The 24,563-nt window shown below is 52.0% G+C and overlaps 9 protein-coding genes across 9 annotated transcripts; 4 read left to right on the forward strand and 5 right to left on the reverse strand.

The window, feature by feature from the left end:
- The first annotated feature begins 80 nt into the window (after positions 1–80).
- BDW47DRAFT_107371 (uncharacterized protein) lies at positions 81–544 on the forward strand. The gene has a single exon (XM_024812995.1). The coding sequence runs from the start codon at positions 168–170 to the stop codon at positions 462–464; it is 297 nt and encodes a 98-aa protein (XP_024671102.1). The 5' UTR covers positions 81–167; the 3' UTR covers positions 465–544.
- Positions 545–3,454: 2,910 nt separating this feature from the next.
- On the forward strand, positions 3,455–4,155 carry BDW47DRAFT_126557 (uncharacterized protein; the record flags this gene model as incomplete). Its single annotated transcript, XM_024816570.1, has 2 exons — positions 3,455–3,850; positions 3,970–4,155. 2 exons carry the CDS (start codon positions 3,455–3,457, stop codon positions 4,153–4,155), a joined length of 582 nt encoding a protein of 193 aa, XP_024671103.1.
- Positions 4,156–4,457: 302 nt separating this feature from the next.
- On the reverse strand, positions 4,458–5,936 carry BDW47DRAFT_39676 (C-3 sterol dehydrogenase/C-4 decarboxylase). Its single transcript, XM_024818924.1, has 2 exons — positions 5,282–5,936; positions 4,458–5,199 (listed from the first exon to the last, which is right to left on the reverse strand). Exons 1-2 carry the CDS (start codon positions 5,858–5,860, stop codon positions 4,537–4,539), a joined length of 1,242 nt encoding a protein of 413 aa, XP_024671104.1. The 5' UTR covers positions 5,861–5,936; the 3' UTR covers positions 4,458–4,536.
- Positions 5,937–6,160: 224 nt separating this feature from the next.
- Positions 6,161–7,996, reverse strand: BDW47DRAFT_39691 (ubiquitin-conjugating enzyme E2). The gene is made up of 6 exons (XM_024818925.1): positions 7,940–7,996; positions 7,768–7,864; positions 7,694–7,705; positions 7,472–7,640; positions 6,539–7,407; positions 6,161–6,476 (listed from the first exon to the last, which is right to left on the reverse strand). Exons 2-6 carry the CDS (start codon positions 7,830–7,832, stop codon positions 6,461–6,463), a joined length of 1,131 nt encoding a protein of 376 aa, XP_024671105.1. The 5' UTR covers positions 7,833–7,864; positions 7,940–7,996; the 3' UTR covers positions 6,161–6,460.
- A 3,011-nt stretch (positions 7,997–11,007) lies between these two features.
- BDW47DRAFT_39702 (GTPase-activating protein LRG1) lies at positions 11,008–15,368 on the forward strand. Its single transcript, XM_024818926.1, has 5 exons — positions 11,008–11,647; positions 11,714–12,416; positions 12,477–14,219; positions 14,281–14,567; positions 14,638–15,368. Exons 1-5 carry the CDS (start codon positions 11,201–11,203, stop codon positions 15,088–15,090), a joined length of 3,633 nt encoding a protein of 1,210 aa, XP_024671106.1. The 5' UTR covers positions 11,008–11,200; the 3' UTR covers positions 15,091–15,368.
- A 1,340-nt stretch (positions 15,369–16,708) lies between these two features.
- BDW47DRAFT_132142 (uncharacterized protein) lies at positions 16,709–18,243 on the reverse strand. The gene is made up of 3 exons (XM_024817494.1): positions 17,954–18,243; positions 17,617–17,905; positions 16,709–17,566 (listed from the first exon to the last, which is right to left on the reverse strand). The coding sequence occupies exons 1-3, from the start codon at positions 18,096–18,098 to the stop codon at positions 16,849–16,851; spliced, it is 1,152 nt and encodes a 383-aa protein (XP_024671107.1). The 5' UTR covers positions 18,099–18,243; the 3' UTR covers positions 16,709–16,848.
- Positions 18,244–18,511: 268 nt separating this feature from the next.
- Positions 18,512–19,544, forward strand: BDW47DRAFT_126562 (proteasome regulatory particle base subunit RPN10; the record flags this gene model as incomplete). The annotated part of the gene is made up of 4 exons (XM_024816571.1): positions 18,512–18,537; positions 18,600–18,638; positions 18,690–18,909; positions 18,990–19,544. The coding sequence occupies 4 exons, from the start codon at positions 18,512–18,514 to the stop codon at positions 19,542–19,544; spliced, it is 840 nt and encodes a 279-aa protein (XP_024671108.1).
- Positions 19,545–19,717: 173 nt separating this feature from the next.
- Positions 19,718–20,780, reverse strand: BDW47DRAFT_107383 (trafficking protein particle complex subunit 4). Its single transcript, XM_024812996.1, has 3 exons — positions 20,592–20,780; positions 20,416–20,538; positions 19,718–20,285 (listed from the first exon to the last, which is right to left on the reverse strand). Coding segments are annotated over exons 1-3 (591 nt in total). The 5' UTR covers positions 20,594–20,780; the 3' UTR covers positions 19,718–19,819.
- A 427-nt stretch (positions 20,781–21,207) lies between these two features.
- On the reverse strand, positions 21,208–22,702 carry BDW47DRAFT_132146 (putative C2H2 finger domain protein). Its single transcript, XM_024817495.1, has one exon. The coding sequence runs from the start codon at positions 22,664–22,666 to the stop codon at positions 21,302–21,304; it is 1,365 nt and encodes a 454-aa protein (XP_024671110.1). The 5' UTR covers positions 22,667–22,702; the 3' UTR covers positions 21,208–21,301.
- Between the last annotated feature and the right edge of the window lie 1,861 nt (positions 22,703–24,563).

Here is a 24,563-nt window from a genome sequence, read left to right on the forward strand (position 1 = left end):
AGAGTGGAATGGAATAGAGGCAGGTGTCTCGATAGTGAACCGTACTGGTGGATGGTGGTGGAATCATCCCCAAATCAATTGCACTTTTGACCTTCCACGTTCCATTATTATATCTCAACGCCCAAAAAAATCAGAAACAAAAAAACAAAATCAAACAGACAACGGCCATGTTTTGGTGCGCCCTTGGCCTCCGACACCTGAAGTTCAACCAGACTCATCTCGCTCGCCATGATTGGACTACATCCCAGTGCAGAAGTCATTTAGATCTGTACTATCCCGGTTTCCCCTCCCCCCTCTGCATCGAGACAACACGGCTCGTTTCTCGGGACACCACCATCCTGGTCAGACTAGTCTATTTATTTGTTTATTATTATCAACATTTTTTTTTTCTTCTTTTTGTCCAGATGGTTGACGAACCCCCTATGTTTAACATCTGTCGTTGTATCAATATTGCAGCAAAGTAACCAAACGCCACAGTCGTCCAACGGTCGACTCGACCCAACTTTCCTGACCCGAGAGACCTCTCTATTCGCAGGAATTGAATTTCGGCACAGGCGGTTCTGCCGCAATCGAGAAAGGCCACGAACATGCAGAGCTCAGTCACCTGCTCTTTGGTTTCCATGGAACCGATCCACCATTTGCTCACTTGACTACGGAGTAACTACTTACTACACGTCGAAAACGTCTCTCCTTCTACTGATCAACAGTGGATTATGTATTCTCGGAGTCGGTATCAGCTGGTATCCACCCGGTACCAGCTCGGTATCATTCCGTATCCGTCGGTATCAGGTTGCATGGCCGGTAATGGCAGTCTCAAGGGTATCAGCCAATCCGTACAGATCGATCGGCAACGGCATCATCGCAGTGTGGAGCCACGGCCTTAACCCTAACCACTTGAACCATCCGCTGTCCACTGTACTTTTTCCCTTTTTCTCCTCTTTCCTGGCTGTTATTGCCCATCATGATAATCCTGAAACTTTCGACCCCATTACAAAATCCAAAAAAGCAACAAACCCCAACCCTAAGGGGTAGTGTTCCAAACGTGGCGAGCTTCTGCGTTGGTTCATCTGCGGGGTAAGAAATCCAAAATGTGGAGCTACTTATCTGCATCTGTATCTGTATCTGACAAGTATCTCCTCCCTCCTAAAACCTGAACGGACGGGAAAGACTGTGTGGCCCAGTCTGCCCCCCCCCCCTCCCCTTGCCTCGCTGCAAGGCCCATCTGCACCTACCCTCCCTTCCATCTTCTTTAATCAAATCAGAATCTCATGGGGGGGAATAGAGCGGGTCCAAAAGACGACCTACTAGGACAGGGTTGATTGAGTATGTCCTACCCACTATCATCATCATGATGTCTGTCTGATTCTTTCTCTCCCCCCCTCAATCCATTCACACCGTGGTTCAAACCACCTTTGTCAAATTCTTCCGCACATTCGAACCTGGGGAAGCCTTCCGCCATGCGAGCCATGACCCAGCGCCCAAACAACCCCTGATGCAATCTACCACTCCTCTCGTCCTTCCTACGTGAAGGCAAGAAAAACCGAACGAATCCCCTTCGACTCCACTGAATCATCACTTCCTCCACTTTCCTCCACCATATGTATGCACATGCATGTGTGTTGCATGTTCTCTCTGTATTATGTACAAGTACGGATTACTGTATGGATCATCATCCATCTCTGTCCACCTCACCATTTCATCAAATCATTACTCAGACGAAGAACCAGCGGTACAGTAAGTCATGGTGGGGACACCACAATAGACCCTTTGATTCTGAGAAAAGGCTATACACAATGGTCAAAGAAGATGCTAGACTCGATATCCTTTCTATTCAATACGGTCTAACCGCTTGAGGTCCTTTCATCCCTGAGCCACGATCGGTCAGATCCCCCGCAATCGTCCACCAGTAGGAGACGTACGTGGTTTTGCTATCAGATGACCTTCTCCAATCAGCCATAAACTTTCTCTCGTTCTAGACATTTCTAGTCATTGTAATTACCTAACGGAGAATATGTATAGGTTAAAATAGATGGAGAAACTATGACAGAAGGAAGAAAAAAGCGGTTCTCCAAACAAACACAGACCTTATCCTATCCGCCAGAATGGATGCTAACAGTCGATCCGCAGTAGAGAAGATAGAGTAGGTCTGGCCTCTTTCCAGGGATTACCAATACCTTAGCCCTCTGCTCAATCCAACCATAAAAGCATCAATTCTAGACCTACCAAGACGATATAGATAAACTCTCCTCCCCCTCTCGCTCTTTCGAACCGAGTCGAACCGAACATATGTACATACATATCCCCCGACCCCAAAGCCAACCCCTTGTCCCGTTACTCAAAGCTCCCCCCATTCCACACATCCAATAGGGTGATTTATGTCATCGGGTTTGGTAAAGAGATTGGTTGGCAGTGGGGAAGTATATCATGCGAAGTTGATCTACTCGGTAAGTGGCTCGCTGGGGTTGTACAGACCGGAGACCGGTACTTTTATTGGTGACCAGGATGGTGTTTGCTTGATTGGGTTGTCTTTTTTGTTATTGGTTGGTTCTGGTTTTGTCTTATGGGGTGCTGCTATCATTGATGTTGGTTGGGGTCATTGGGGTTGTGGGTTGTACTTTGGTTTGGTAGTTGTGGAATTTAGCAGATTGTGTTGTTGGATATCTATATGCTGAGATGGGTGTAGATTTGGCTCGGCTTTCTACCTACCTACTTAGTATGGTATCTATATGATATCCACATAGGGCCAGTGACTACGGGATAATATGCACGGTTGCTAATAGCTGCATTATGTTTGACAATGTAAGTAAGTGGTTCCATCGATCCCATCTGGGCTGAGTAGGCAGTTATATTAGGAATTATACCGTGATAATCGTTCCTTACAGGACAAACCTCGATCTAAATATAGTTCCATCAGTGCTATATGGATCATCCGACCAGTCGATGAACAACATGCTAGTGATAGTATGATAATAGCTTCCTCAATGAAAGTAAGTTTCTCTTATATGTTAACAGACTGGCCTATCTAACCTGTTTCTATCATCAGAATGTTGGAAATATATGGCTCTCATGTCAACAGACAGTATAAATAGCATCACAACCAAATCATTGTTCCTAACAACGGTGACTGTGATAATGATTTCAAACTTATCAAAACATGGCACTGTCTGAAACACCCCATACAAAGGGTATTCCCTACCAGATAGACCCTTCATCGCAGGTGATAATCGATGATCATCTGCATTCACTCGATATCATGATGGGATTTCTAAGAGCTCTAACTCATGACCTCCCTCTCCACCTACGTCTATAAATGCATCTTCGATCAAGATATCTATTTCTCCAATCCCATCTCCCAAAGCTTCTACACAGGAATATCTTATCCATCCATCCACCCGTATCAACAACCAAACCCACCACACATCTCCAACCAAGGCTCAACAAAGCTCAAGCAAACATGTCCTCAACCCCAAGCACCCTCTCCCTCACCCACACTCACTCCCTCCCCCCCAACGCCCTCTCAATCCTAACCCCCAGCTCCCCCGCAACCTCCCAGTCAAGCCCAATCACAGACCCGCCCCCCTTCTTCGCCCTCTTCCACGACTTCACCTTCAAGCCGCGCGCATCCCTCATCGACGAATTCAACCGTCTCGCCCACCTGCGCAACTGGTCCAACAAGGGCCCCGTCCGCCGCTGGATGTGGAACTTCCTCCTCCGCGGCGAGTTCAAGCGGCTGGTGCTGCGCGCGCAGGACGGAAAAGCAGTCCCGGGCCCCGTGTTGGCTGATTGGCAGGGGCTGTGTGTGGAGGTTGGGGTTGGGGGTGAGGAGAGGAGTATTAGGAGGTGTAAGAAGGTTAGTAACTAGTTTTTTTCTTTCTTATTTCTTGATATTTAGTGGCTTTGGGGTTTGGGTTGAGGAGAGAGTGTGTGTGGGTGAGGGGGGAGCAATGCAGCTGATAATATGTTATGTAGGCCCTCGCAGAAGTTTACATCAACCTCGTGGACCTCCTCGAGTATCGACGTCTGGGGACCCCGCTGAAACGTTTTCCGGACCTGGGCGCCTTGATCCGGTATACGCGGCAGACGGGCAAGTTTGTGAGTCGGGAGCTGGTGAAGGGGGATCCGATGGTCAAGGTGTTGTTGAGGAGATTGCGTTGACATCTTACTCTATTGGGACGTGGGGTTTGATGCTAGGGTATCTATCTATCTATCTATCTGAGATGGTGTATCTGTCTGTGAGAGGGCGTGAATGTATGTGGAGGATGGGTGTGTCTCGTTGGGTATTATGTCTCGTTTGATTTGAAGAAGATAGGTGGATCTGGGCTGGATGGGAGTGATGGATGGAGAGAGTGAGGGTTGAAGTGGAGGTGATTTGAGAGATTGTATGTGGAGGATGGGTATGTCATTCGATTTAAAGATAAGTGGCGTTATTTTGAGAATGGTAGGTATGGTAACTAAGCCCGGACAAAGTCAACGAGCCAAAATCGATATCGATATTGATATTAAAATATTACTGTATTATACAAACAAACATCACCCTTACAGACCCTTCTTCTGGCTCTCCAGCCGCTCCCGCTCGACCACATACCCCACTGCACGAGCAAGACCCTCGTCAACAGGCACAATAGGCTTGTACCCCAAGCGCCACTTAGCCTTATCACACGAATAATAGCGCGTCATACACGAGTAGCGCACCATCCGCGACGTCAGCCGCGGGGTCTTGCCAAACAGACCCATCACAGACTCCGCAAGCCCGCCGATGGGACCCAGCAGACCCTCCGGCAGCTCGTAGACGTCCTGCGGCTCCACGACCCGGTCGGTCAGCGCCCACGCCGCGTGTGTCATGTCCCAGAAGTACACAGGGTGGTCGTTGGTGATGTTGAAGGCTTCGCCGTCGATGCGCTCGTAGTCGAGCAGATCGCCCTGGCCGCTTTCGTAGCGCGTGTGGGTCGCGAGGAGGCGGTAGGCGGCGAGCATGTGCGAGTAGGCTACGTTGCCGACGTAGGTGAAGTCGAAGAGGTTGTTGTTGCTGCCGAGCTGCATGCGCAGCACTGTGCGGGACGCTTTGGAGGCGTGTTCGAGGATCTTGAATGTGAATGTCGTGTCCTTTTCGCCGTAGATGCCGGCGGGGCGGATGGCGCATGTGAGCATTTTTGTCGGCGACGCGCGGTTGTAGTTCAGGACGAGCTCTTCTGCATCGGCCTGTTATTTTGAATAAGATGTTAGCTTTGTCTGACACCTCTTTCTCTGAGCCACGCGTCTGTAGAGACGGGCCAAGGCATACCTTCGTCTCGGAGTAATACTCCAGCTGTCTCTCGCCCCGAACGTAAGGCCACTCCTCGGTGACATTAATCAAGTCACTCTGCGTATCATGCACAACGGAGCTCGAGCTCGTATACACAAACGCCTTACACTTGCTCCCCCAATCGCCATGAGCGCCGCCCGCGACCTCCAGCAACGTCTTCGTGCCATCGACATTCACCTTGCGCAGCAACGGCTTGTTCCCATCCAAGACACTAGGCGTTGCAGTGTGGATAACGACGTCCGGCTTGACAGCGCGGAAGACATCCAGCATGGACTCGACGGAGGTGATGTCGCCGTCGTAGTAGTGAGCGCCCGGCAAGCGGTTGTTGGTCGTGCGCAGGTCCACGACCGCTACCTTGGCGACGTTTTTCGGGTAGCGCTCCGTGAGCTTGGGGTACTCGAAACGCGGGTCGCCGGATGGCTTGGGCAGGGTCACGCTGGGGTCGTTTTCGGAGGGGAAGTTCAGCAGTTGGTCGACGATGTGCCAGCCTAGGAATCCGCAGCCTCCGACGACGAGGACGGTGCCTAGCGGAATGGTGGGGCGCTTTTCGGTGGACATGGTGAGGTTAATGGGTAATGGCGATTTGGAGGGAGGGGCGGAGGGAATAAGGAGGGAGGGAAGGTGATGGGAAAACTCAACCACAGGCGATATGATGATTATGATGTTGGAGTTCGCTATTTAATCTAAGTTTAGGGGCGAACGGGTCCGGCTCCAGAATCTCCGTAGCCCATTTCGGGCCCCACGCTGAACGGTCGTGTTATTGGCTGGTGGACGCGTGGCGTTTCTGACTGGCTTTTCTCCATATAGAATGATATTTAGGATTTATGGAATACAGGTGTTTAGAAACATGCACGTTGTGTTTATTACTAGAATATTCGATTGCCAAAACAGGAACGAAAAAAATCAGACAGAGGGAAAGAAATGATAGAATAGGAATAATTTCTCGTGGGAGTAATAAATAGGAGACACCAAAGCTCCACAACACCCGCAAAATGACCATAACAGTCTGACGGCCGCTTAACGCGTAACTAGCCCATGAGCAAATAGCATCTCAGATATCAAGGGGATAAACATGTCTGTAACGAGCGAGTGACAGGCATTCCATCGCACTTTGGGTAAATGCCCGAATCAGTTATCCTAGCATGGTTTCACCAAATATCATGCAAACGCCTCCCTAAGCCATCATGTTAATTAGCGTGCAGGTAGAGTAGAACAAGAGAGGTCTGCAATACGTACTCGACGCTTTTCTCAACCGATTTCCGTAATTCTCGGTGGTACCGTCGTCGGCCCTCTGCACAGCCCCAAAACATTGTGGATGCTTCGGAGCGCACGTTGGCTCGCGGATCGTAAGCCGGGGAGTCCTCCTCCAGGGTCGCTAGGATGGCTTCTATATGCCAACGCATCTCGTCGCTGCGCCGTGGGACATAGCACAGCACCCCGAGCCGAGACACGCGCACATGGAAGATGGGCGTTTCCATGAACACGCGAGGCTGCTCCTCGGGGAAGCGAGGGCTGAGATAGATTTTGATCTTGAAGATGCCGCCATCGAGGTGTGTCATGGGACGACCAAAGTACGTGATTCCCCATTCAAAAGGGTTACCGTCGACAAGGTCCAGGGCGATCATAAAATTCTTCTGATTCTTGTAATCCTCGACAATCTGCTCGTACTGGCGCTGGAGGTTCGCGGAGATGCCCAGCTCTTGCTTCTGGGATAAGAGCCCCTCGGTGGGCCATTTTCGGGTTTCGCCGAGTATCTTTTCTCTAAGGAAGTTGAGTCTCCGTCTGAGCTCGGGATAGTCGAAATGGCCGTCCATGATATTGCCGATGCCTTCGAACGGCATCCGCTGAAACTTGCGATTGCGTGAGACGCCGGGCTCCGCGGCATCGACGGTCCGTAGGTAGGCGTCGAAATACCACAAGAAGCGTCGTTTACGGAGGTCAAGAAAGCGATCGCACGGTTCTTTGTCGTCATCCCAGCTTACATCCTCTTCACTCTCGTCTTCGGAATGCTTTTCGACTGAACGTGCCAGCGTCCCGTCTGGTAGGATTCCCATTGACAACTCCAATGGCTCAATGACCGCAAGGCGGAGGGTTTCATGGCGGATCTGGACACAAAAATTGCGGCTGTTATCAATCTTTCCCATGTTAAATCGGCAGGACAAAAGATACCTTGGCGACGTAAGCGTCCATATTTTCCAAATCAGTGGCAGATTTTGCCGTATCATATCCAGGCTCATTTTCGTAGGGATTGCTCGACATCAAGCTTTGAATGGATATCAACACGGACTCTAAACCCTGCGCCGATGACCACTGTTCTCCGCGTTCGCCGCGCCAGGTTCTAGGGGAGGCTGTCAGCTTTGGTCGCAGAAGTAGCTATCACAGAACCATTACCCAAGAATCGACCTATATTTTTTTATCTTAGTCAACGGAAGCAGAGTCACCGACGTCCTCTACGCTATACTCACAAGCAAACCTTGCCCGACGCATAAATGTTAGGGTTGAACCGGCACCGCCCTTTGTTGGTCGTCATGGCGCGGACACGGGGTGGACTCGCAGGGTATCCTGAGATCGCGCGTCATCAGCTTATTGCAACGTTCATGCGGTATCTTCATATTTCGTCTGGATGAACCAGCTTACCTTTCCCAAACTTGATCGCGAACTGTTGGAGAACCGATGATTAGTATCCAGGACATCCTGCGGCACAGTGGGACATGTTGATACGAACTTCGAATAGTCCAAACTCGTACGGTGTCTCTGGTGGACCCAGGATGAGAGCAGAGACGTTGCGGATGTCGGAATCATCGTAGGACACCGCGAGAGCTATGATCTTGATTAACTGACTGACTTCTAGCTGGAAGCTGCTGAGGACGGCGGTTTCCCGCCAGCTGGTAGAGGGGTCTTACAAAGATCTGTACTCTGCTGCAGCTGTTTGATTTCCTGATACCCCGCCACCCGATGAAGCCCCTCGTTAGTATCGTAGATATATGGATGGCCACACGAAAGCGACTCTGCTTGATGAGAAGGGTTGAAGGAATATTACCCTTGTGATGCGAAGGATGGCTTGATCAGACATCCTGAGGGAGACGGTTCCACTTTGCGATCAGTGGTGGGAAGAGCAACACGCAGTTGTCAGGGAGAGGGGAAACCGATAGCGACAAAAGTATGATGCTTGGATGCTGTGGGAGGCTGAACCCAGGCGGAATGACGATAGGCAGAGAGAGTGGCTGTTTTTCTGCAGCTTGAAACGCATCAAAGTGCATGAAAGAAACCAGGAAGGCTCTATAAGGCTGTCTACGGTTTCTGGAGGTTGACCAAGAAAGAAGAAAAAGGAACGAATGAATTGATCAATCAATCAATCGATCAATCGATCAGTAGATGGGAGTACTGGAAACAATGGATGACGGAATTGTATTTGAGGTACTGAATACCATCACCGCGATTAGCTACCTTAGGCACCACTTCGTTGATTCAGGTGATCTGATTGATATGGATGACTGCAGCGCCACCATCTGGTCGCCTTCCTGCCTGCTCAACCTTTGTGGTGGGAGTGAATACGATCCAATAACCCCTCAGAATCGGTCTCTCTCTGTCTAGTCGCAGAGTAGTAGATAATAGTTTGGTCATACTCAAGAACCTCCCACAGTGTGGTTTTAGCGCCCTCTGGGTAAGTCCCACTACACCAAAATAGAAACAGCTCAACCTTGGATACTGACTGGAGCTCATCTCAGCACGGGCTGGATCCCTGGGGTTGCTGTCTGACGATATATGCTACAAGCAGTGTTGTCCCTGCTATGATTACATTGACCCCTCTTCATCCCTTCACCAAGTTCGTGAGGTGGATTGAAGGGGCATTTACCATACTCAGGTACGGCTGATTACATACTTCCACACTCCATACCAAGTGCTGTCCGTGACGGGCGACAGATGAAGCAGCCCCTGTCTCACCGCCTGCTCAAGGTGGGCATCCCATTTCCCGGCTCCAACCAGGGTCAACCAGTGTGAGTCTGAGGATGGAGATGGGATCCACCCATCTGTCATCTTGTCCAAATTCCCAACCTTCCTCGACTTTCTGATCAGGGAATAGATCGAGCGGGCCCCATGGATCCCTCGGGTCTCAAAAAACCCCCTGTCAAATTTCTTTCTGCAGAAAAACATCTTATCACTTACCGCCCGGTTGATAACTAACTAGTACACTGGTATTAGTCTTCACACTATCCATACCTAGCTACCAACCGACAGAAGACTGCTGATAGACGTATTGATTGGCATGGAATTGTACTACTGTAAAATCTCCCACTCTGGTCAGCAGTCCAGGCATACAAACGCATCCGATAGAAGATGCTCAATGCAAGCAATATCCATGGTTGTTATGCAGCTGCAGTAACAGCGGCACATCAAAGCGACGAACTGGTATCATAGTTACATACATCTAGTACGGAGTAATAGCGACCCCTTGAAGGGCACTCTTGAAACGTGAGGTTTACAGCCTGGTTTCTGCCAGTACAAATCAGCTGTCCCTCATATTGGTAGGCCTTCTTAGAGGGAACCTTCCTATAAGAGAAACCCACCGTGTTTCTTTTTGATATATTTCTTCCCTTTTTTTCAAACAAGAAAACATCCAAGTCCCTCCTTACTTTCCAATTTCATTCTTCCCTCCAGGACTCCAGGAGCGGTTCAGAATATTTCAGCCCCGCCCAAACAAAGCCCCAGCCATCTGATATCTAAGTGGTGGAGTACCACTCCCGTGCCGCCCACCTTTCAACCTAACCGAAGGGCGCAAGATACCCTGTATGGTAATCTATACAGAACGGAAAGCGGTGCAACAGGCGGTGAGGGTATCCACGTGACCCGTCCCTAGCGGGCAAAGCAGCAACATTGCAAGCGCATAGGGGGGGGGAAAGAGAGGAGGGGGAAAAGAGAGAGAGAGAGAGGGGGCAGCAGCAGACAAGACAGCAACAAATTCCCCAGCAAGCACTCACTCCCCTAAACAACGCGATTTGCTTGATTCTCCCTCTCGCACTCTCTCTCTCCCTCCCCCTCTCTTCCTCTTTCTCAGTTCCTTCTGTGTTGGCTTTCAATCCCTCCATCTTTTTCCCTTCCTCCTCCTTTCCCCTTCCTTTCTTTTTTGTTGTGGTGTGTCTTTTCCCTTCTTTACCCGTTGGTCCCTCGACATCTCCGATCCTGCGTAACTGGATCGAACCTTCTATCGGAACCCTCTACGTCCAAAGGGATCAGGAATGGTTGTGGTCTCTGCCAGTGTACTACGTCGCCGCTTGTTGGTCTCACTTTGAGCTCCAACCAACCCTGACCTGTCTGCTTGCCTCGACACGGGCGCTTGCGCAGTTCCTCTTCATTGTTCACAGTTTCTTTTCCATTTAATCGGATGCTGGGCGAATGATCAACACATAGATCGCTCACGCGCTTCGACTCGTCTTTTTTTTCCCCTAGAGTGACCAGAATTTCCCCGCAAGTTTCATCTCTACATGGCGTGAGGTGAGTTAGTTACTCCGGCAGGGCCAAAACCCAGCCCCGCGCAAAAAAAATACAAAAATAAAAATAAATAAAAGGGAAAAATAGAACGAAGGGTCAACTCGGTCATCTAACTCACCATTATTCCCCTCTTAGGACGCACTAATAAATTCGATCTCTGCTTCGGTGTCCGCGACCTCATACACCACCAATAAACCCCTCGAAAATTCGTGCGATACGCCCATCGCCATCCCCAGCGATATACTTGACCCCCGATCGATCTTTGGCGGCAACACGCACACCGAATTCCACTACATCTCGAGCATCACCCCCCACGCCCTCCTCCGGATAGAGAACCGGATCGATATCCACCTCCAGGATCATCCTCCGGTCGCTGATTTGATAGAAAAGGCATAGTTCCCCACGGACATGCCTCCCGGCGACGTTCCCTTACCAGACAGCCTCGTGCCGGGCAACGGGGCTGTCCGTCCAACCCTGAACACCAGTGGATTTGGTGGCAGCTATCAGAAGCAAACTCCGACGTCCCCAGCTGATAGCAATGTTCCTTTCGACTCCCCGCGAACGTACTCGGCGCCGAGGTCCGCATCGACGAACAGTCCCATCGATGGGTCTCTCAACCACGATCACCGTGTCAGCCGACGGTATGAGCCACACCCGGGGGCCTCCCGGGATCCCTCGACCCCCCGCGATCATGGGGGCTATTGGGAACGATCGGCCCCCCGAGATCTGTCTCGTCCCAACGGGCGGCCGCCGGCGGGCACCTCTCGGATCTGCAAGAAGTGCGGCGAGCCCCTAACCGGTCAATTTGTGCGAGCGTTGCTGGCCACATACCACCTGGAGTGTTTCAAGTGCGAGGTAGGTGACGACTGCGGTCTGGCATGTTGACAGGGGATGTCCTCGGCTAACTCTGCGACGGCGTAGGACTGCGGCCAAATCGTGGCATCCAAGTTTTTCCCGATCGACGCGGAAGATGGCAGTGGACAGTACCCGTTGTGCGAGATTGATTATTTCCGCCGGCTCGATCTACTCTGCCACGAATGCGGCGGGGCCCTGCGCGGCTCGTATATTACCGCTCTCGACCGCAAGTATCACATTGAGCATTTTACTTGTTCGGTCTGTCCCACGGTCTTTGGTGCACAGGATTCCTACTATGAACATGAAGGCAAAGTCTACTGTCACTTCCACTACTCAACCCAGTTCGCTCAGCGATGCCACGGCTGCCACACGGCAATTTTGAAGCAGTTCGTGGAGATTTTCCGCAATGGCCAAAACCAACATTGGCACCCGGAGTGTTATATGATCCACAAATTCTGGAATGTCCGCCTAGCCCCGGCGGGACAGCCTCTCGAACCGCCACAGCTCGATCTCGACGCAACGGACGAAGAACGCAACCGGGTCCGCGAGGAGGAGGACGTCATGGAGGACAAGGTCTACAAGATCTGGAGCATCTTGTCTACCTTCGAGGAGTCTTCTGCGGCCTGCATCTCGGACATGCTCCTCCACGTGAGTAATGGTACTTATTTAGATGGAGTCCTCGTCGCCAAGCGATTCATCGGGCATGTGCATGTGCTCTTCTCCGCTATCGATGAGCTCGCAGGATACATCAAGAGCCAAGGGATGAAGGGTAAGCGTTCCCCCCGACGGTGGGATTTGGACACGTGGTTTGACTGATCATCGGTGTTAGACCTCGCCTATGGGCGCGAATCGAAACTGCTGTGCAAGAAGATTGTTGCCTTTTTCGCGTTGCTATCCAAGACGCAGGAGACTGGCGTCCGCAAGCTGGGCGTGACCCAGGAGCTCCTGTCGTTGGTGACCGGCTTGGCTCACTATCTCAAACTTCTGATTCGCATTGGCCTCCAGGGTGCTCTCAAACTAGAGAGAGAGAAGCGGTCGCCTACGGGTCTCCATCACTTTCTGGACCACCTTGGAGATATAGAAGCCCTTCGGCCTCTTGAGGAGGAAACGACCGCTGAGGATCTCATGGCAGGCGTCGAGGTTCTTGCTGACCAACTATCGGACTGCTGTGCGTCGTGCAAGGAGCCCATTGACGACGAATGCGTCGTGTTGGGAGACAGGCGATGGCACATCAAACCGCCTCATCTGGTTTGTGCTGGATGTGAAAGGGAGCTGACCGCCACGCCTCAAGACGCCCTGTGGAGCAGCAAGGAGAGGCGAGTTTTCTGCAATAGCTGCACTGCGCAGAAGGGCACGCTGAACGAGGCGCAGAGCGGGTTCATTCGGGTCAGTAAACTTCAGCAATTTGTGTTCCTGCTGAGAGTTGCTCTTGCTCGCCTCCTTGCCGTCTTGCGGGCGGGCGGGACGTTGCCTCTGCCTGGTGACCCCGCTGTCAAGCCCCAAGACGGTCAGCGAGTTGCGCCGGGTGGTGAGCTCAAGCGGTCCGCAACCAAGTCCAAGGTTCACTCCGCGGCGGGCAGAGATGGCTCTGAAGAATCTTCCCTCGAGCAAACAGTGGGTGAAATGCGACGCTTGCGGTCGATCCGGAACGAACGCACCTTGTCCACCACCTACCGAAAAGCTCGGGCGTCGCGAATTATCGATGGTCCTGAAGGGCGGAGTGTCCGCCCCGGCTCGTCCGGTGGTGAGGGCTCGGACCCGCGCGGCCCGGGCTTCCAAATCGTCGAAGAACGGGATGCCAACGGAGAGACCGTGACCGAGCTCGCATTCGGCAACCAGGATGCTCTCACCTTGGATGACATTCCGAGGATCGTGGCTGCCGAACAGGCTAAGGAGCAGCGCCCCAACGCTTATAAGCATGCTGGCACCAAGCTCGTTGGGACCACCGAACCCCTTCCCAGATACAAACAAGGCCACCAGCGTGGTGTATCGGGGGCTGGTTTGGAACAAGTCCTTGAAAAAGCCAGTGGCAGGTCGAAGAGATACTTCTCCGAACTCTCGGCCTTAGAATTCTTCATTGTCCGACACGTCGCGGTTTTATCCATGGAACCCTTGCTGGACGGTGCCTTCTCATTAGAGGAACTTCTTTCGTTGATCGAATCTCGCAAGCCTACCATCTGGAACATCTTTGGACGCGCCTTCAATAAGGAACCCAAGAAGGTAGGGAAGAAGAAGGGAGTATTCGGTGTCGCCCTGGACTATCTCGTCGAGAAGGAGGGTACTGAGTCCAGCCATGGTGTTGGTCCCGGTGCATTGCGCGTACCTGCTCTGATCGACGACTCTGTGTCTGCTATGCGGCAAATGGATATGTCTGTGGAGGGTGTTTTCCGAAAGAACGGGAACATCAGACGCCTCAAAGACACATCCGAAGCAATCGACAATCGGTACGACCAAGTCGACCTGACCAAAGAAAATCCCGTTCAGATTGCCGCTCTCCTGAAGAAATTCCTCCGTGAGATGCCGGATCCGCTCCTAACCTTCAAACTCCATCGCCTCTTTGTCGCCTCGCAGAGTAAGTCACAGCTTGTTCATGATCCAAATATCGGTATGGTTTGCTGACTGGGTCATTACAGAAATTGCCGATGCCGACAAACAGAAACGCGTCTTACACCTCACGTGCTGCTTGCTTCCTCGGGCCCACCGAGACACGATGGAGGTCCTGTTTGCCTTCCTCAATTGGGCGTCATCTTTCTCCCATGTCGACGAGGAGTCGGGTAGCAAGATGGACATTCACAACCTTGCGACCGTCATGACGCCGAATATCCTCTATCCCAACACGAAGAATAGCACCGTGGACGAGAGTTTCCTCTCGATCGAGGCGGTCAATGCCCTCATCACGTATAATGACACCATGTGCGAGGTAAGTGATGTCTTGGTTCTTCCGCTGGGTGTGTTGACTAATACTGACATCCGTTTCTTCTGTCATCTAGATTCCCGAAGATCTGCAGTCAGTCCTGAGCGACCCCAGCCTCTTCAAAGAAAACTCGGAGGTCACCACCAAAGATATCCTCAAGCGGTATGGTGACATCGCGCGAGGGAGCTTTTCCCCGAACCCCGCCAACGGCGGCGAAACCGTCACCATCACGAACAGCAACAGCCGGGGAGCGAATGCACCTACCTCGGCACGCATCGAGGGTGATCCCTCTCAGGATGCGGCCTGGCAAATGCAAAGCTCTGTCCGCCATGTACAGGGTGCTGGTGGGCACAACCAGCCTGCTGGCGCTCCGCAGAATGCGGGAGGAGAGCTTGTGGCAGGGCAGCCAAATAATTATCGCGAGCGTAGCACCAGCAGTGGCAGTCAGCAGAACCCCGTTCAATCCGATGGACAACAGATACCATACCGGGCCCGTCCGAGTGCAGGGCCGATGGGAGTTGCTGGTTGAGCATTTTTCCTGTCTTCTTTCTTCTCCAACTTTTTTTTTGCTCTTTTACCTTTTTCTTTTCTTTTTTTGCAATCACCAAAATACCCTTCTTTCTTGCACAGTTCCGAACACATTTTTCTTCTCAGATCAGTCCCTAATTCTTATCTTTTGATCATTTTGAACTCCGAATGAATGCTATTGGCGTATAACTGGGCCGTTCAGCGATTTCTTCTTCATTATTTTGACGTTGGTTGAACGGAGTTGATGCACGTTGGGACTGGATTGAATTTGTCCAGAGAACTAGGACATGCATATCTTCCATCTTCTCCAATGAGGTGGTAGCAACTCCATCATCGCTTTCCTTGTCTCTGCCCCCCTCTGACTGCCGCGGTGGGGGGTGAAATGCAGATGGCCACGAGGCTGGGTAACTCGAGGTTCTGTTTCCTTAACGGCTTTGTATGATTTGGCCAAGGGTTTGGGTATCAAGGTTCCTGTCCATCGCGCACTTAATCTGTGAAATTTGGGTAGTTATTCTCCTTCTACCATCATCCCATTAGTTGGCATCTCGCTCATCCCTTACTGTTTTTTCATCCACTTGTATCCGCTTCTTGCGGCCTTGTCTAGAGGCTTCCTTTTTTTTCTTTTCTTCTCCTGTGCCATTGATTGTGATGTGAAACCATCCCAGTTAGCTGTACCATTTCTTCCTCTTTTTTTGTTTGAATTCCCAGCCAGTCCAGTCCGTTGGACTGCGAAGATACCTGAATTGAGTCATAATTTTCTTTCTTCTTTTCTTCTTGTCATCCATTGGGCCTATCCGTCCATGGCTTTCTACTCATTAATTTTATCCTATCCTATCCCACTACTACTACTACTACTACTACTACTACTACTACTACTACTACTACTACTACTACTACTACTACTACTACTACTACCACTATATACAACTACCACTACATACAACTACGACAATCACATCTCTCAACAAATTCTGACTCTGATTCTTCTCTATCTATCATCCACCTCCCTGACAGACCCTCACGAAGCTAGCCCCTTGTCCCGACCATGTTGTCTATGCCATCCATGTTATGTTACATAGGCGATGGGCAGGTGGTGGTAGCGGTGGCGGGAATGTAAATTGAGTATAGTAAACCCTGCAGCTGCTGTCTGAATGAATAAATGAATAAATGAATCAGTCAATCGATCAATCAATCAACCAACCAATCAAAGCGAGAGAAAGCAAGTTGTTTTTGCTTTTGTTTGTTGTTTTGGTGCTTTGTTTTGTTGGTAGATTTGGTAAATAGTAGTGTGTGTGGGTTGGTGGGTGGAGAGATGGTGGATATATATTTATTTCATGGTTCATTAGGGACAAGAGGCAAAAACTGCGGATTGATTACTACGGATTATCACTTACTTGACGAACTCTCACAGTTTAGAACGCGACAATGATTTGTTGTTTTACTATGAGTAAATTGTATTGTATATATCAGAGCACGGTGAAGCTATCTTATCTACTTTGTCATGTAGGGAAGTTGTGTATTGGGATTTAGTCCAATTGTGTAGAGTAGATTAGACTAACAGCGTAATAAGACTTAATTGACATCAACAATGGAATCAAACAACTTGTATGCAAAAGTAGAAGAAAATCAACATGCACCGATAGCTTAGACGACAAATGCAACTGTATAAAAACGCCAGTCCTAGTCACCTCCCCTAATCTGTAGAAACCTGAGTACGCCGATTTGCAAAAAGTGATCAAAAGTCACAGATAAAATGATTTCAAGCCCGCTTCCGCAGGGCACGTTGCTTGGTTGCCGGTGCGTCGGCCGTGGTCGATGTGGTCGCTTTCCGGGTCGTCGATGCGGCGTTTTTCTTGGTTGCGGCTAAGGCGCCCTGATTTCGAGCTACTGTGGTCTTCTTGGCGGGGGAGTTCACGGCGGGCGCTGCGGTGGCTTTGCGGGCACCTGTGCCTGTCTTGGTTGGCTTGGCGACGGTGGCGGTGGATGAGGTGGATGAGACACTGCCGCGGCGCTCGAGCTGTCGGGTGGCTGGTCGGGATAGCGGCGAGCGCATCGCTCTGGAGGTGGCGCCGGCGCGACTGCCGGGTCGTGCGGCCTGCGAAGGGGGGCGGCTGCTGGTCGTGGATGGGACGCCCCGGGTTGCTCGAGCACGGGCGCCGCTTGCTGGCCCGGACATGCTGGCTGAGGTCGACTTGAGTGGGCTGGAGGGCTTCAGCGGCGACATGGGTCGGGAGAGGTAGGATGCATTTTGGGGCTTTTCGGGGGACGCCCGGAGCGGGGATTGCGGATAGGTCCTGGAGTTGTTGGATTTGGGCGACAAGATCCGGTAGTCGGTCCCGCGGACCTCCTGTGAGACAACACGCGAGGCACCGCCCGCAGCGCCGGGCTTGCCGCGCCGCTTGGGGTTCTTCAGGACGTCGAGAGATCCGCCCGTTGCCGGGGCGTTTTCCTTGTCAGAGTAGATGCCTCCCTCGTGACTGCAGCTCATGTCAGCAATGTTGTTGTAGTTGCAGTCAATTGGGCGTACCTTTGTTTGCGGACTCGACGGGCGCCTGGGCTGGCCGTCAGGGCTCTTTGTTTTCCAGGGCTGGTCATGGCAGCCACATTCCGCGGCGCTTTGCCCGGGCTGAGCAATTTCTTGGGCGAGGTGGCCCCCTGTTGCGCCCGGAGAGCGGATTGGTGTTTCTCCCACAGCTCACCCATGTTGGCGTTGCGCAGGGCGATAGGGATGCGGTTGATGCGACGTTCGACGCGAGCACGGAGATCATTGGTCTGGAGGGCGTATTGTGCGCGAAGTTTGCGGGCGCGTTCGGTGACTGATCACGTCAATGGGTGGAGGACAGGGTTGGGGGTGGGAAACATACTTTCTAGCTGGAGGTTGTCAATAAGGGCCTGTTTTTGACTGCGCGTGATCCGAAGCTTTTTACTGGGAGGGCTGCCGGTGGGCGTTCTGATGTCGTGGGACGCGTCGTCCTCGGGGGACTTGCGTTTGGCGTTGAGGGAGACCATTGGTGGAATGAAAAATCGACGATATGGAGCTCAAGATTATATAAGAGCCTAGCAGTTTATTTAAGTTCGAGAGAAGGGACTTGTGATGGCGATAGAAAGAGTGGAGGAAGTAAAGGGAGATGGAGAGAGAGAGAGAGAGAGAAGGCGGCAATAAAGTAAACAAATGACCGAGACGGAAAGAGAAGTGAGTGGGCGGGCGGTGACATAACCTCCCTCTCGCTCCGTTTCGTCAACCACGAACCTCACTTCCTCAACGACTTTCCCATCCTCATTCTCCCCCATCATCTCCGCCATCTCCATCTAGCTCTGACCACCTTTCCAGAGCTTCTTACTACCATAGTCAACCTTCACTCGAAATCTTGAACACATTCCTCCCACCCCTCCAGCCGATCGAGCTATCCACACCCGCCAAGATGTCGCTCGAAGCCACCATGATCATGTCCGTCCCCGACTCTTCAACCCATCCCCATCTCACAAATCCCTCTAACCTCATAAATACAGTGTCGACAATAGCGAAAGCAGTCGAAATGGCGATTACACGTGAGTAACTCGACGTCGACATTCATTCCCGTCCCCATCTGACAGCCGCAGCTCGACCCGATGGCAAGCACAGATCGACGCCGTCAGCGTCATCCACACCGCCAAGATGCGCGTACATCCGCAATCAGCCGTCGGTCTGATGAGTATGGGCGGCAAGGGCCCGGAGGTTCTGTCGACGTTCACTACGGACTTTGGCGGCATTCTGTCAGGACTGCACCGGACTAAGATCCACGGCACGCCGCACCTGAGCTCGAGCATCCAAGTTGCCGGCGTACGTTTGATGCCCCTTCTGAACGAAAGAATTCTTTCCAAATCACGCATCGTTTACTTACGAGAAAAACAAAATGACAGCTCGCCCTGAAACACCGCTCCGAGAAATCCCAACACCAGCGCATCATCGTATTCTCCTGCTCGCCCATCGAAGAAGACGAAAAGACGCTGGTGAAGCTCGCCAAGAAGATGAAAAAGAATAACGTATCGATCGACGTCATCGCCTTCGGCGACCTCGAGTCCGACCAGACCAAGAAGCTGGAAGCCTTCGTCGAGAACGTCCGCGGCGGCGACGGCTCCCACCTGGCCATCATCCCGCCGGGGCCGAACCTGCTCAGCGAGGAGCTGCAGCTGACGCCCATCCTGGGAGGCGACGCCGGCGCTGGCGGCGCGGGCGGCGAGGGCGAGGAGGCCGGCGGGTTTGGGTTCGAGGACGCCGCTGAGAATGATCCCGAGTTGGCGTTTGCGCTGCGTCTGTCTCTGGAGGAGGAGAAGAACCGCCAGGAGAAGGAGAAGCGGGATCAGGAGGAGAAGGAGGGGAAGACTGATTTGGATGGGATCCCTGAGGAGGGGGGGCAGTCGTCCTCTGGTGGGAAGGGCAAGAAGGATGATGGGGATAAGATGGATACTGCTTAGTTATTTAATGGAAGCATACCCGGCGTTTCTTTCTGTTCATTTGTCCTTTTGGTTGGTTGAACTGCACTGAAGCTTGTCTCTGTGCTCGCTTTGGAATGAAAATCCGACAAATAAGATAAAAATATAAATAAATATAAGATAAGACGACACTAGAAATTAAACCTATACAAGTAATAAACAATCACCCATCCCACCCCGGCCAAAAAGGAAAGCACAGAGAAAGAAGAACAGGTCCAACCAAAGAATAAGAAATCCCCGCAATCAAGGAGAAAAGGCTAAACCCTCCCCCTCAACCACCCCCCAAGATGCCTATCAAACGCCTCACACCTCACCGGCATCTCCAACTGATAAAACGGATTCTTCATCACAAAGTCCGCATAAAGCTCATAGATCTTCCTGATGACAGGCTCCACACTCGTCATGAGCGGGTCCGTGAACAGCAGGAACTTCGTCCCTGTGAGCGTCTGGAAGCAGGTGAGGCGGAATTTGTCGGACTCGAGGACTTCGAGGCCTGTGACGGGGGTGCCGGGGATGGGGAGGGCGTGGGTTGTTGATGTTGACGTTGTTGATGAGGGGCCGGTGGGTGTTGAGGGGGTAGATGTCGAGATTGAGGGGCTGGGTTTGTGGGTTGTGAGGATTGAGGAGGTGGAGGGTTGTTGCTGGTGGCCACTGCTGGGGATGGTGTTGGGGTTGGTGGGGAGGGGGATTTTGGGGGTGATGCTGCGGGTGATTGCGTGGACTCTATTCGTTTATGATTTCGTTAGAATTGGTTCTGTTCAAGTTGTTGTAGTTAGGGGTAGGATGGGAGTAGTAGTTGGTGTCGATGTTTGGGGGTCTATAGAGAAAGTAAAGGTATAGAAAGGAGACAAACCCATGAAACGTCCCCGCAAGAACCAAATAATCATTCGTCGACAGCTTTCGCAAACCGGGCTGGAACTCGCGCTGATAGACAAGACCGCCAGCTTTGTTGATGATGATGAGAGAGAATACCGTCCTGTATCTTGTTGGAACACTCCTTTTCATTGTATCATCTCGAGGGGTACGTACATGATTGCGGTGTATTATGTGTATGATTGATCGGAGGGAAGACGAATTAGAGGGGTGGTTGGTTGGTGGGATGATTGTCGCGGAGATCGGATGGTCGGGTTGGATATTGGGTGTAGCTGGTTGGTACTGTAGTAGTCATGTATTCATTGTCGTTCGTGAGGAGGGGTGGTTTGCCATAGTTGATTGTAGATATACAGGCAAGGTGGATGTGATGTGCTGCGGAGTGTTGACGATGGGGGCTATTCTGCCGGTGTGGAGTTGGCTGTTTACACCGCCCTCATGCTGGATTGCTGTAGTGGTGTGTGGATGAGGTCGGTGCAACGTCCGCCTAGGACACTGGCTGCTTAGATGTCAATACGCTCAAAGGATGGCGATGATCTAATTGTGGCTCCATCTTGGCCCATCCTCCATACTAGCCACCTACTCAGCAGAGATTTCAATTTACAGAAGAAAACAGTTTGTCAGTCATAAATTCTATATCATGTCTCCGGGTATTATGCGCGTATAAATAATCCAACCATGGTCGAGACCAAGCTATTATATCAAGTACAGGATATCGAATAAAATCAAGTCATCACGTCGTCAATTCGTTGTCTGCCACGCAGACCCATTAAAAGGAAATAACCGAAGAAAAGGAAGGCCAAGGGGAAGAAAAAGGAAAGATAAGACAAAGGAAAGATAAGACAAAGGAAAAAAAGAAAATAAAAAAATCACTTCATGTCAGACGTCAACCGCCACTGTCCTCTCACGGTTTCAATGACACCCTCCTCGATCGCCCACTGGCGCAGCGCAGGGTCCTCCTGCTCAGCATGGGGATGGAAGTCGCCTTTCTCAAAGTGTCGGCCCACGTGCTCCATGCGGTCGTTCCAGCTCAGATGGCCCGAGAACTGATGCCCGCAGAAGCCGCAGCGGCTGCTTTCGGGCGCCGTGCGCTGCTGCTGCCAGCATCGGTCGCGGACGCCCTCGAGGGTCTCTTCGAACGCCTGGCGCTCGTCGCTGGCAACGGGCTGCTTGCTGTTGCGGGTGACCCAGGGGCTGTGCATGCGGCGCTGGTGCTGGGTGAAGAGGTCCTTGCGGTTGAAGTCGTTGGACAGGCGGGATTCGTCGCCGGAGGTGCCGCGCGCGGATGCTAGCTTGCGCAGGTTGTTGGTGTTGCAGCGGCCGACGTCGCATCGGTAGAAGCCCACCTTGACGTGCTGCGAGGATACATGTCGCTTCCACTCGTTCTTGGAGGTGAAGGTGCTGCGGCAGCCGTAGTGCGAGAAGCTGCAGATGAAAATGCGGCTGGGTGTGCTGCTGCCCTTTTTACCTCGCGGCTTGGCAACGGAGCGCGAGGCAGATCCGGTCATCTGGGCGGGGTCCTTGCGGGAAGTGATGTCCTTCACCACGCCACCAGAGGAGCGTTTGGACTTCTGGCGGCGCGGTGGTGATTGGCTTGGTGGTGGAGAGGCAAGATCATCCGTGTCGTGCTCGGGAACGAGTTCCAGGACGGGAAGCTGGTGCTCCTCCGGGTGGGTTGCCGTGGGATAGACCAACGCCGGGGGCGTGTCGCGCATGAGAGGCACCGGATGGGCCTCCATGCTCACAATGGGTTCCGGATCGGGGTAGTAGACCTGCGCCGGGGACACGGATGGGTAGCTGCTAGCGACGGGCGACGGGCACCCCCAGTGGTCCGGAACTTGCAGCATGGCGTCGTCGCTGGTGTACGGGGGTGACATGTAGCAAGGGGCACCGCCGACCCAGCTGCCGCTGGTGCTGCGCGGACTATCGGCGCCGGAGGTGGTGGATAGATCGGAGCCCCAAGAGGAATAATCGGACATGGGCGCCGGCTTCCCGTGCGGCAGCCCGTGCGGCAGCCCCGTCGAGCCGTACCAGGGGGCCGGAGAAAGGAAGGGGCTTTTGGGAGGAGCATCCAAGGGGTACAGCTGCTTCTGAGGATGGATGTAAGAGGCGTCGGGCCAGGGACCCGCGTAAGCGCGCGATTCCGGCGGGAAGAGCTCATAGTCCTGCACGGGCGAGCCGTCTTCGATGCGCGGATAGTCCGCAAAGACGGGGGTGGAGGGGAATCGCTCCATGGTTGAAATATAGATACCGGATGGAATGGAGGATCCAGAAATGCAAGGAACTGGGAGAAGGAAGAATGAAAAACGGTTGAATTAAATCGCGATTCCCACGGCAGGGTCAACGTATATAAAACCAAGCATGGCTTGGCGGGGCCAGTATAGCTGGGGCCAAAGGGCCCTGCTCGGTCCTCTTCCCACGAGGGAGACAACAGCCAGGCGAATTTTGAGCCGCATACTTCCCGAGCCAAAACGATCGGCAGAGTTGATGCGTCAGTCACGACGCTAAATGGATTGGTTGGTGTTAGCGAGAGCATCCCCGTCACGAACACGACCAGCAGTGCCCCCTGCAGCGCCCATTCTCCTGTCCCCCTTTTCTTTGTTTTTCCTTTTGATTATTTTTCCCCTTCTTTTTTTTTGATTATTTTCTTTTCCCTTTTGTTTTTGATTTTTTATTATTATTGTTGAATAATAATAATAATTTCAGTTCCACCAACTGTCCATGGAGAATAATCCCCAAGATCAAAACGGTCAGACCCGTACCCGGTAGAGTCAAGCTTGGCGAATCAACCACCCAGTCTGATAGGTCGTATAATTCCTCACTATACGGAGTACTTCTTCACAACCCGTGCATCAGTCCGTAGACGAGAGAAATCAACGGAGCGGACAAATTCCACAGTGCCCATTTGAGCCGCAAGATTGGCAACCAGACGACAGGGCATACGACCCTCCTCATGCCCGACTTTGACAAAAACGATGACGATCCATGTACGGGTTGCGAGGGCGGAGTCATGTCTGGTCTTGGTCTTGCCCTGGGCAGTGGTACCCCAGGGCCCTAGTTTGTTGTCGGGGGTAGAAGAGGGAGGGGGGGAAAAGGGTGCTCTCCACCAGTTAGAGGTCAGAAGATTGATGGACTGCAGAACTCAGCCGCTTGCCCAAAGCAAATTGGAATCCAAGTGGGAGAAGTGGACGGAGAGTGGACGGAGAGTGGACAGGGAGTGGACAGGGAGGGGGAGATGGGGGACTCCCACCGGTCTGGTTGGGTGAGAGAGATGCAAGAGGGTGCAAGAGGTCCAAGCCTCATTCGTGGTTAGATTACCCGAGAGGCGGTCAGTCCGGGAGCGGGTCATGATTCAGTGGGGGCCAAACTGTCTATCCTCTTAGCATGGAGTACCCTACATGGACTAGCAGTAGTTGGTAGTTGGGACCCCTACTACTACGACCGGGGCTACCATCTGGTCTTGACTCAGGCATTCTGCCTTGACTGATCCCGCTCGCTGCGCCGCAGTCTGCCGGATTAGAAGATCATTGGGTAGAGATCAATTCCCCTTTTGGGCGATGGGCAGGGGTCGAGAATCCGACACTTGGACCTTTGACGATTACTTTTGATTTTCTCATTTTTTCATGGAAGAATTGTTTTCTCAACTACAGTGGGTATTTCAATCATTATCTATGTTCCCAGAATTGTTCTTTTTAAAAATCCAAAAAGGATACCAGCAGGTTGAAGGATCACCTAGCAAACGATGGATGAAGTATGTATACGGATAGGGCACAATGACTGGATTCTAGCCCCCGTCTAGATCAACTGACCATAACCAACCCTGAAGGTGATGATCCAACGCCAAGTCATAGCACAGTTCACCCCTATTTTGCCCTTGCCCTGTTGCCCAAAGAATTAAAAATAAAACAATAATACGGAAAGAAAGTTAGAAATGTCCCCATTCCCCACTACTTGCCGTTCACTTGTCACTGTCAGCCTCCGGCCCCGCTGCCGCGGTATGACCTTTACCCGTCTGGGGATAGGTGGGACTCCGTTGGCATGATGTCAATAATGCCGAACAAACCCACTCTCCTTCTAACCGACTAGTTGGTAGTTTTGATAGTAAAGACTAGACTGGAAGACAAGTCTTGG

The sequence above is a fragment of the Aspergillus candidus genome (genome assembly GCF_002847045.1).
Source record: "Aspergillus candidus strain CBS 102.13 unplaced genomic scaffold BDW47scaffold_29, whole genome shotgun sequence".
NCBI lineage: Eukaryota > Fungi > Ascomycota > Eurotiomycetes > Eurotiales > Aspergillaceae > Aspergillus > Aspergillus candidus.

Excerpts from the sequence above, each read along its gene's own strand:
- BDW47DRAFT_107371 (XM_024812995.1), top strand. The coding sequence starts at position 168 with ATGTTTTGGTGCGCCCTTGGCCTCCGACACCTGAAGTTCAACCAGACT.
- BDW47DRAFT_39676 (XM_024818924.1), bottom strand. The coding sequence starts at position 5,860 with ATGTCCACCGAAAAGCGCCCCACCATTCCGCTAGGCACCGTCCTCGTC. Across the intron at positions 5,200-5,281 it reads AGTATTACTCCGAGACGAAG|GCCGATGCAGAAGAGCTCGT; the intron begins GTATGCCTTGGC and ends TCAAAATAACAG.
- BDW47DRAFT_39691 (XM_024818925.1), bottom strand. The coding sequence starts at position 7,832 with ATGACGACCAACAAAGGGCGGTGCCGGTTCAACCCTAACATTTATGCG. Across the intron at positions 7,408-7,471 it reads TGGACGCTTACGTCGCCAAG|ATCCGCCATGAAACCCTCCG; the intron begins GTATCTTTTGTC and ends TTTTGTGTCCAG.
- BDW47DRAFT_39702 (XM_024818926.1), top strand. The coding sequence starts at position 11,201 with ATGCCTCCCGGCGACGTTCCCTTACCAGACAGCCTCGTGCCGGGCAAC. Across the intron at positions 12,417-12,476 it reads CAAGAGCCAAGGGATGAAGG|ACCTCGCCTATGGGCGCGAA; the intron begins GTAAGCGTTCCC and ends CATCGGTGTTAG. Across the intron at positions 14,220-14,280 it reads CCTCTTTGTCGCCTCGCAGA|AAATTGCCGATGCCGACAAA; the intron begins GTAAGTCACAGC and ends GGGTCATTACAG.
- BDW47DRAFT_132142 (XM_024817494.1), bottom strand. The coding sequence starts at position 18,098 with ATGGTCTCCCTCAACGCCAAACGCAAGTCCCCCGAGGACGACGCGTCC. Across the intron at positions 17,906-17,953 it reads TGACAACCTCCAGCTAGAAA|TCACCGAACGCGCCCGCAAA; the intron begins GTATGTTTCCCA and ends TGACGTGATCAG. Across the intron at positions 17,567-17,616 it reads CGTCGAGTCCGCAAACAAAG|TCACGAGGGAGGCATCTACT; the intron begins GTACGCCCAATT and ends CATGAGCTGCAG.
- BDW47DRAFT_107383 (XM_024812996.1), bottom strand. Across the intron at positions 20,286-20,415 it reads CTTGCGGGGACGTTTCATGG|AGTCCACGCAATCACCCGCA; the intron begins GTTTGTCTCCTT and ends ATAAACGAATAG.
- BDW47DRAFT_132146 (XM_024817495.1), bottom strand. The coding sequence starts at position 22,666 with ATGGAGCGATTCCCCTCCACCCCCGTCTTTGCGGACTATCCGCGCATC.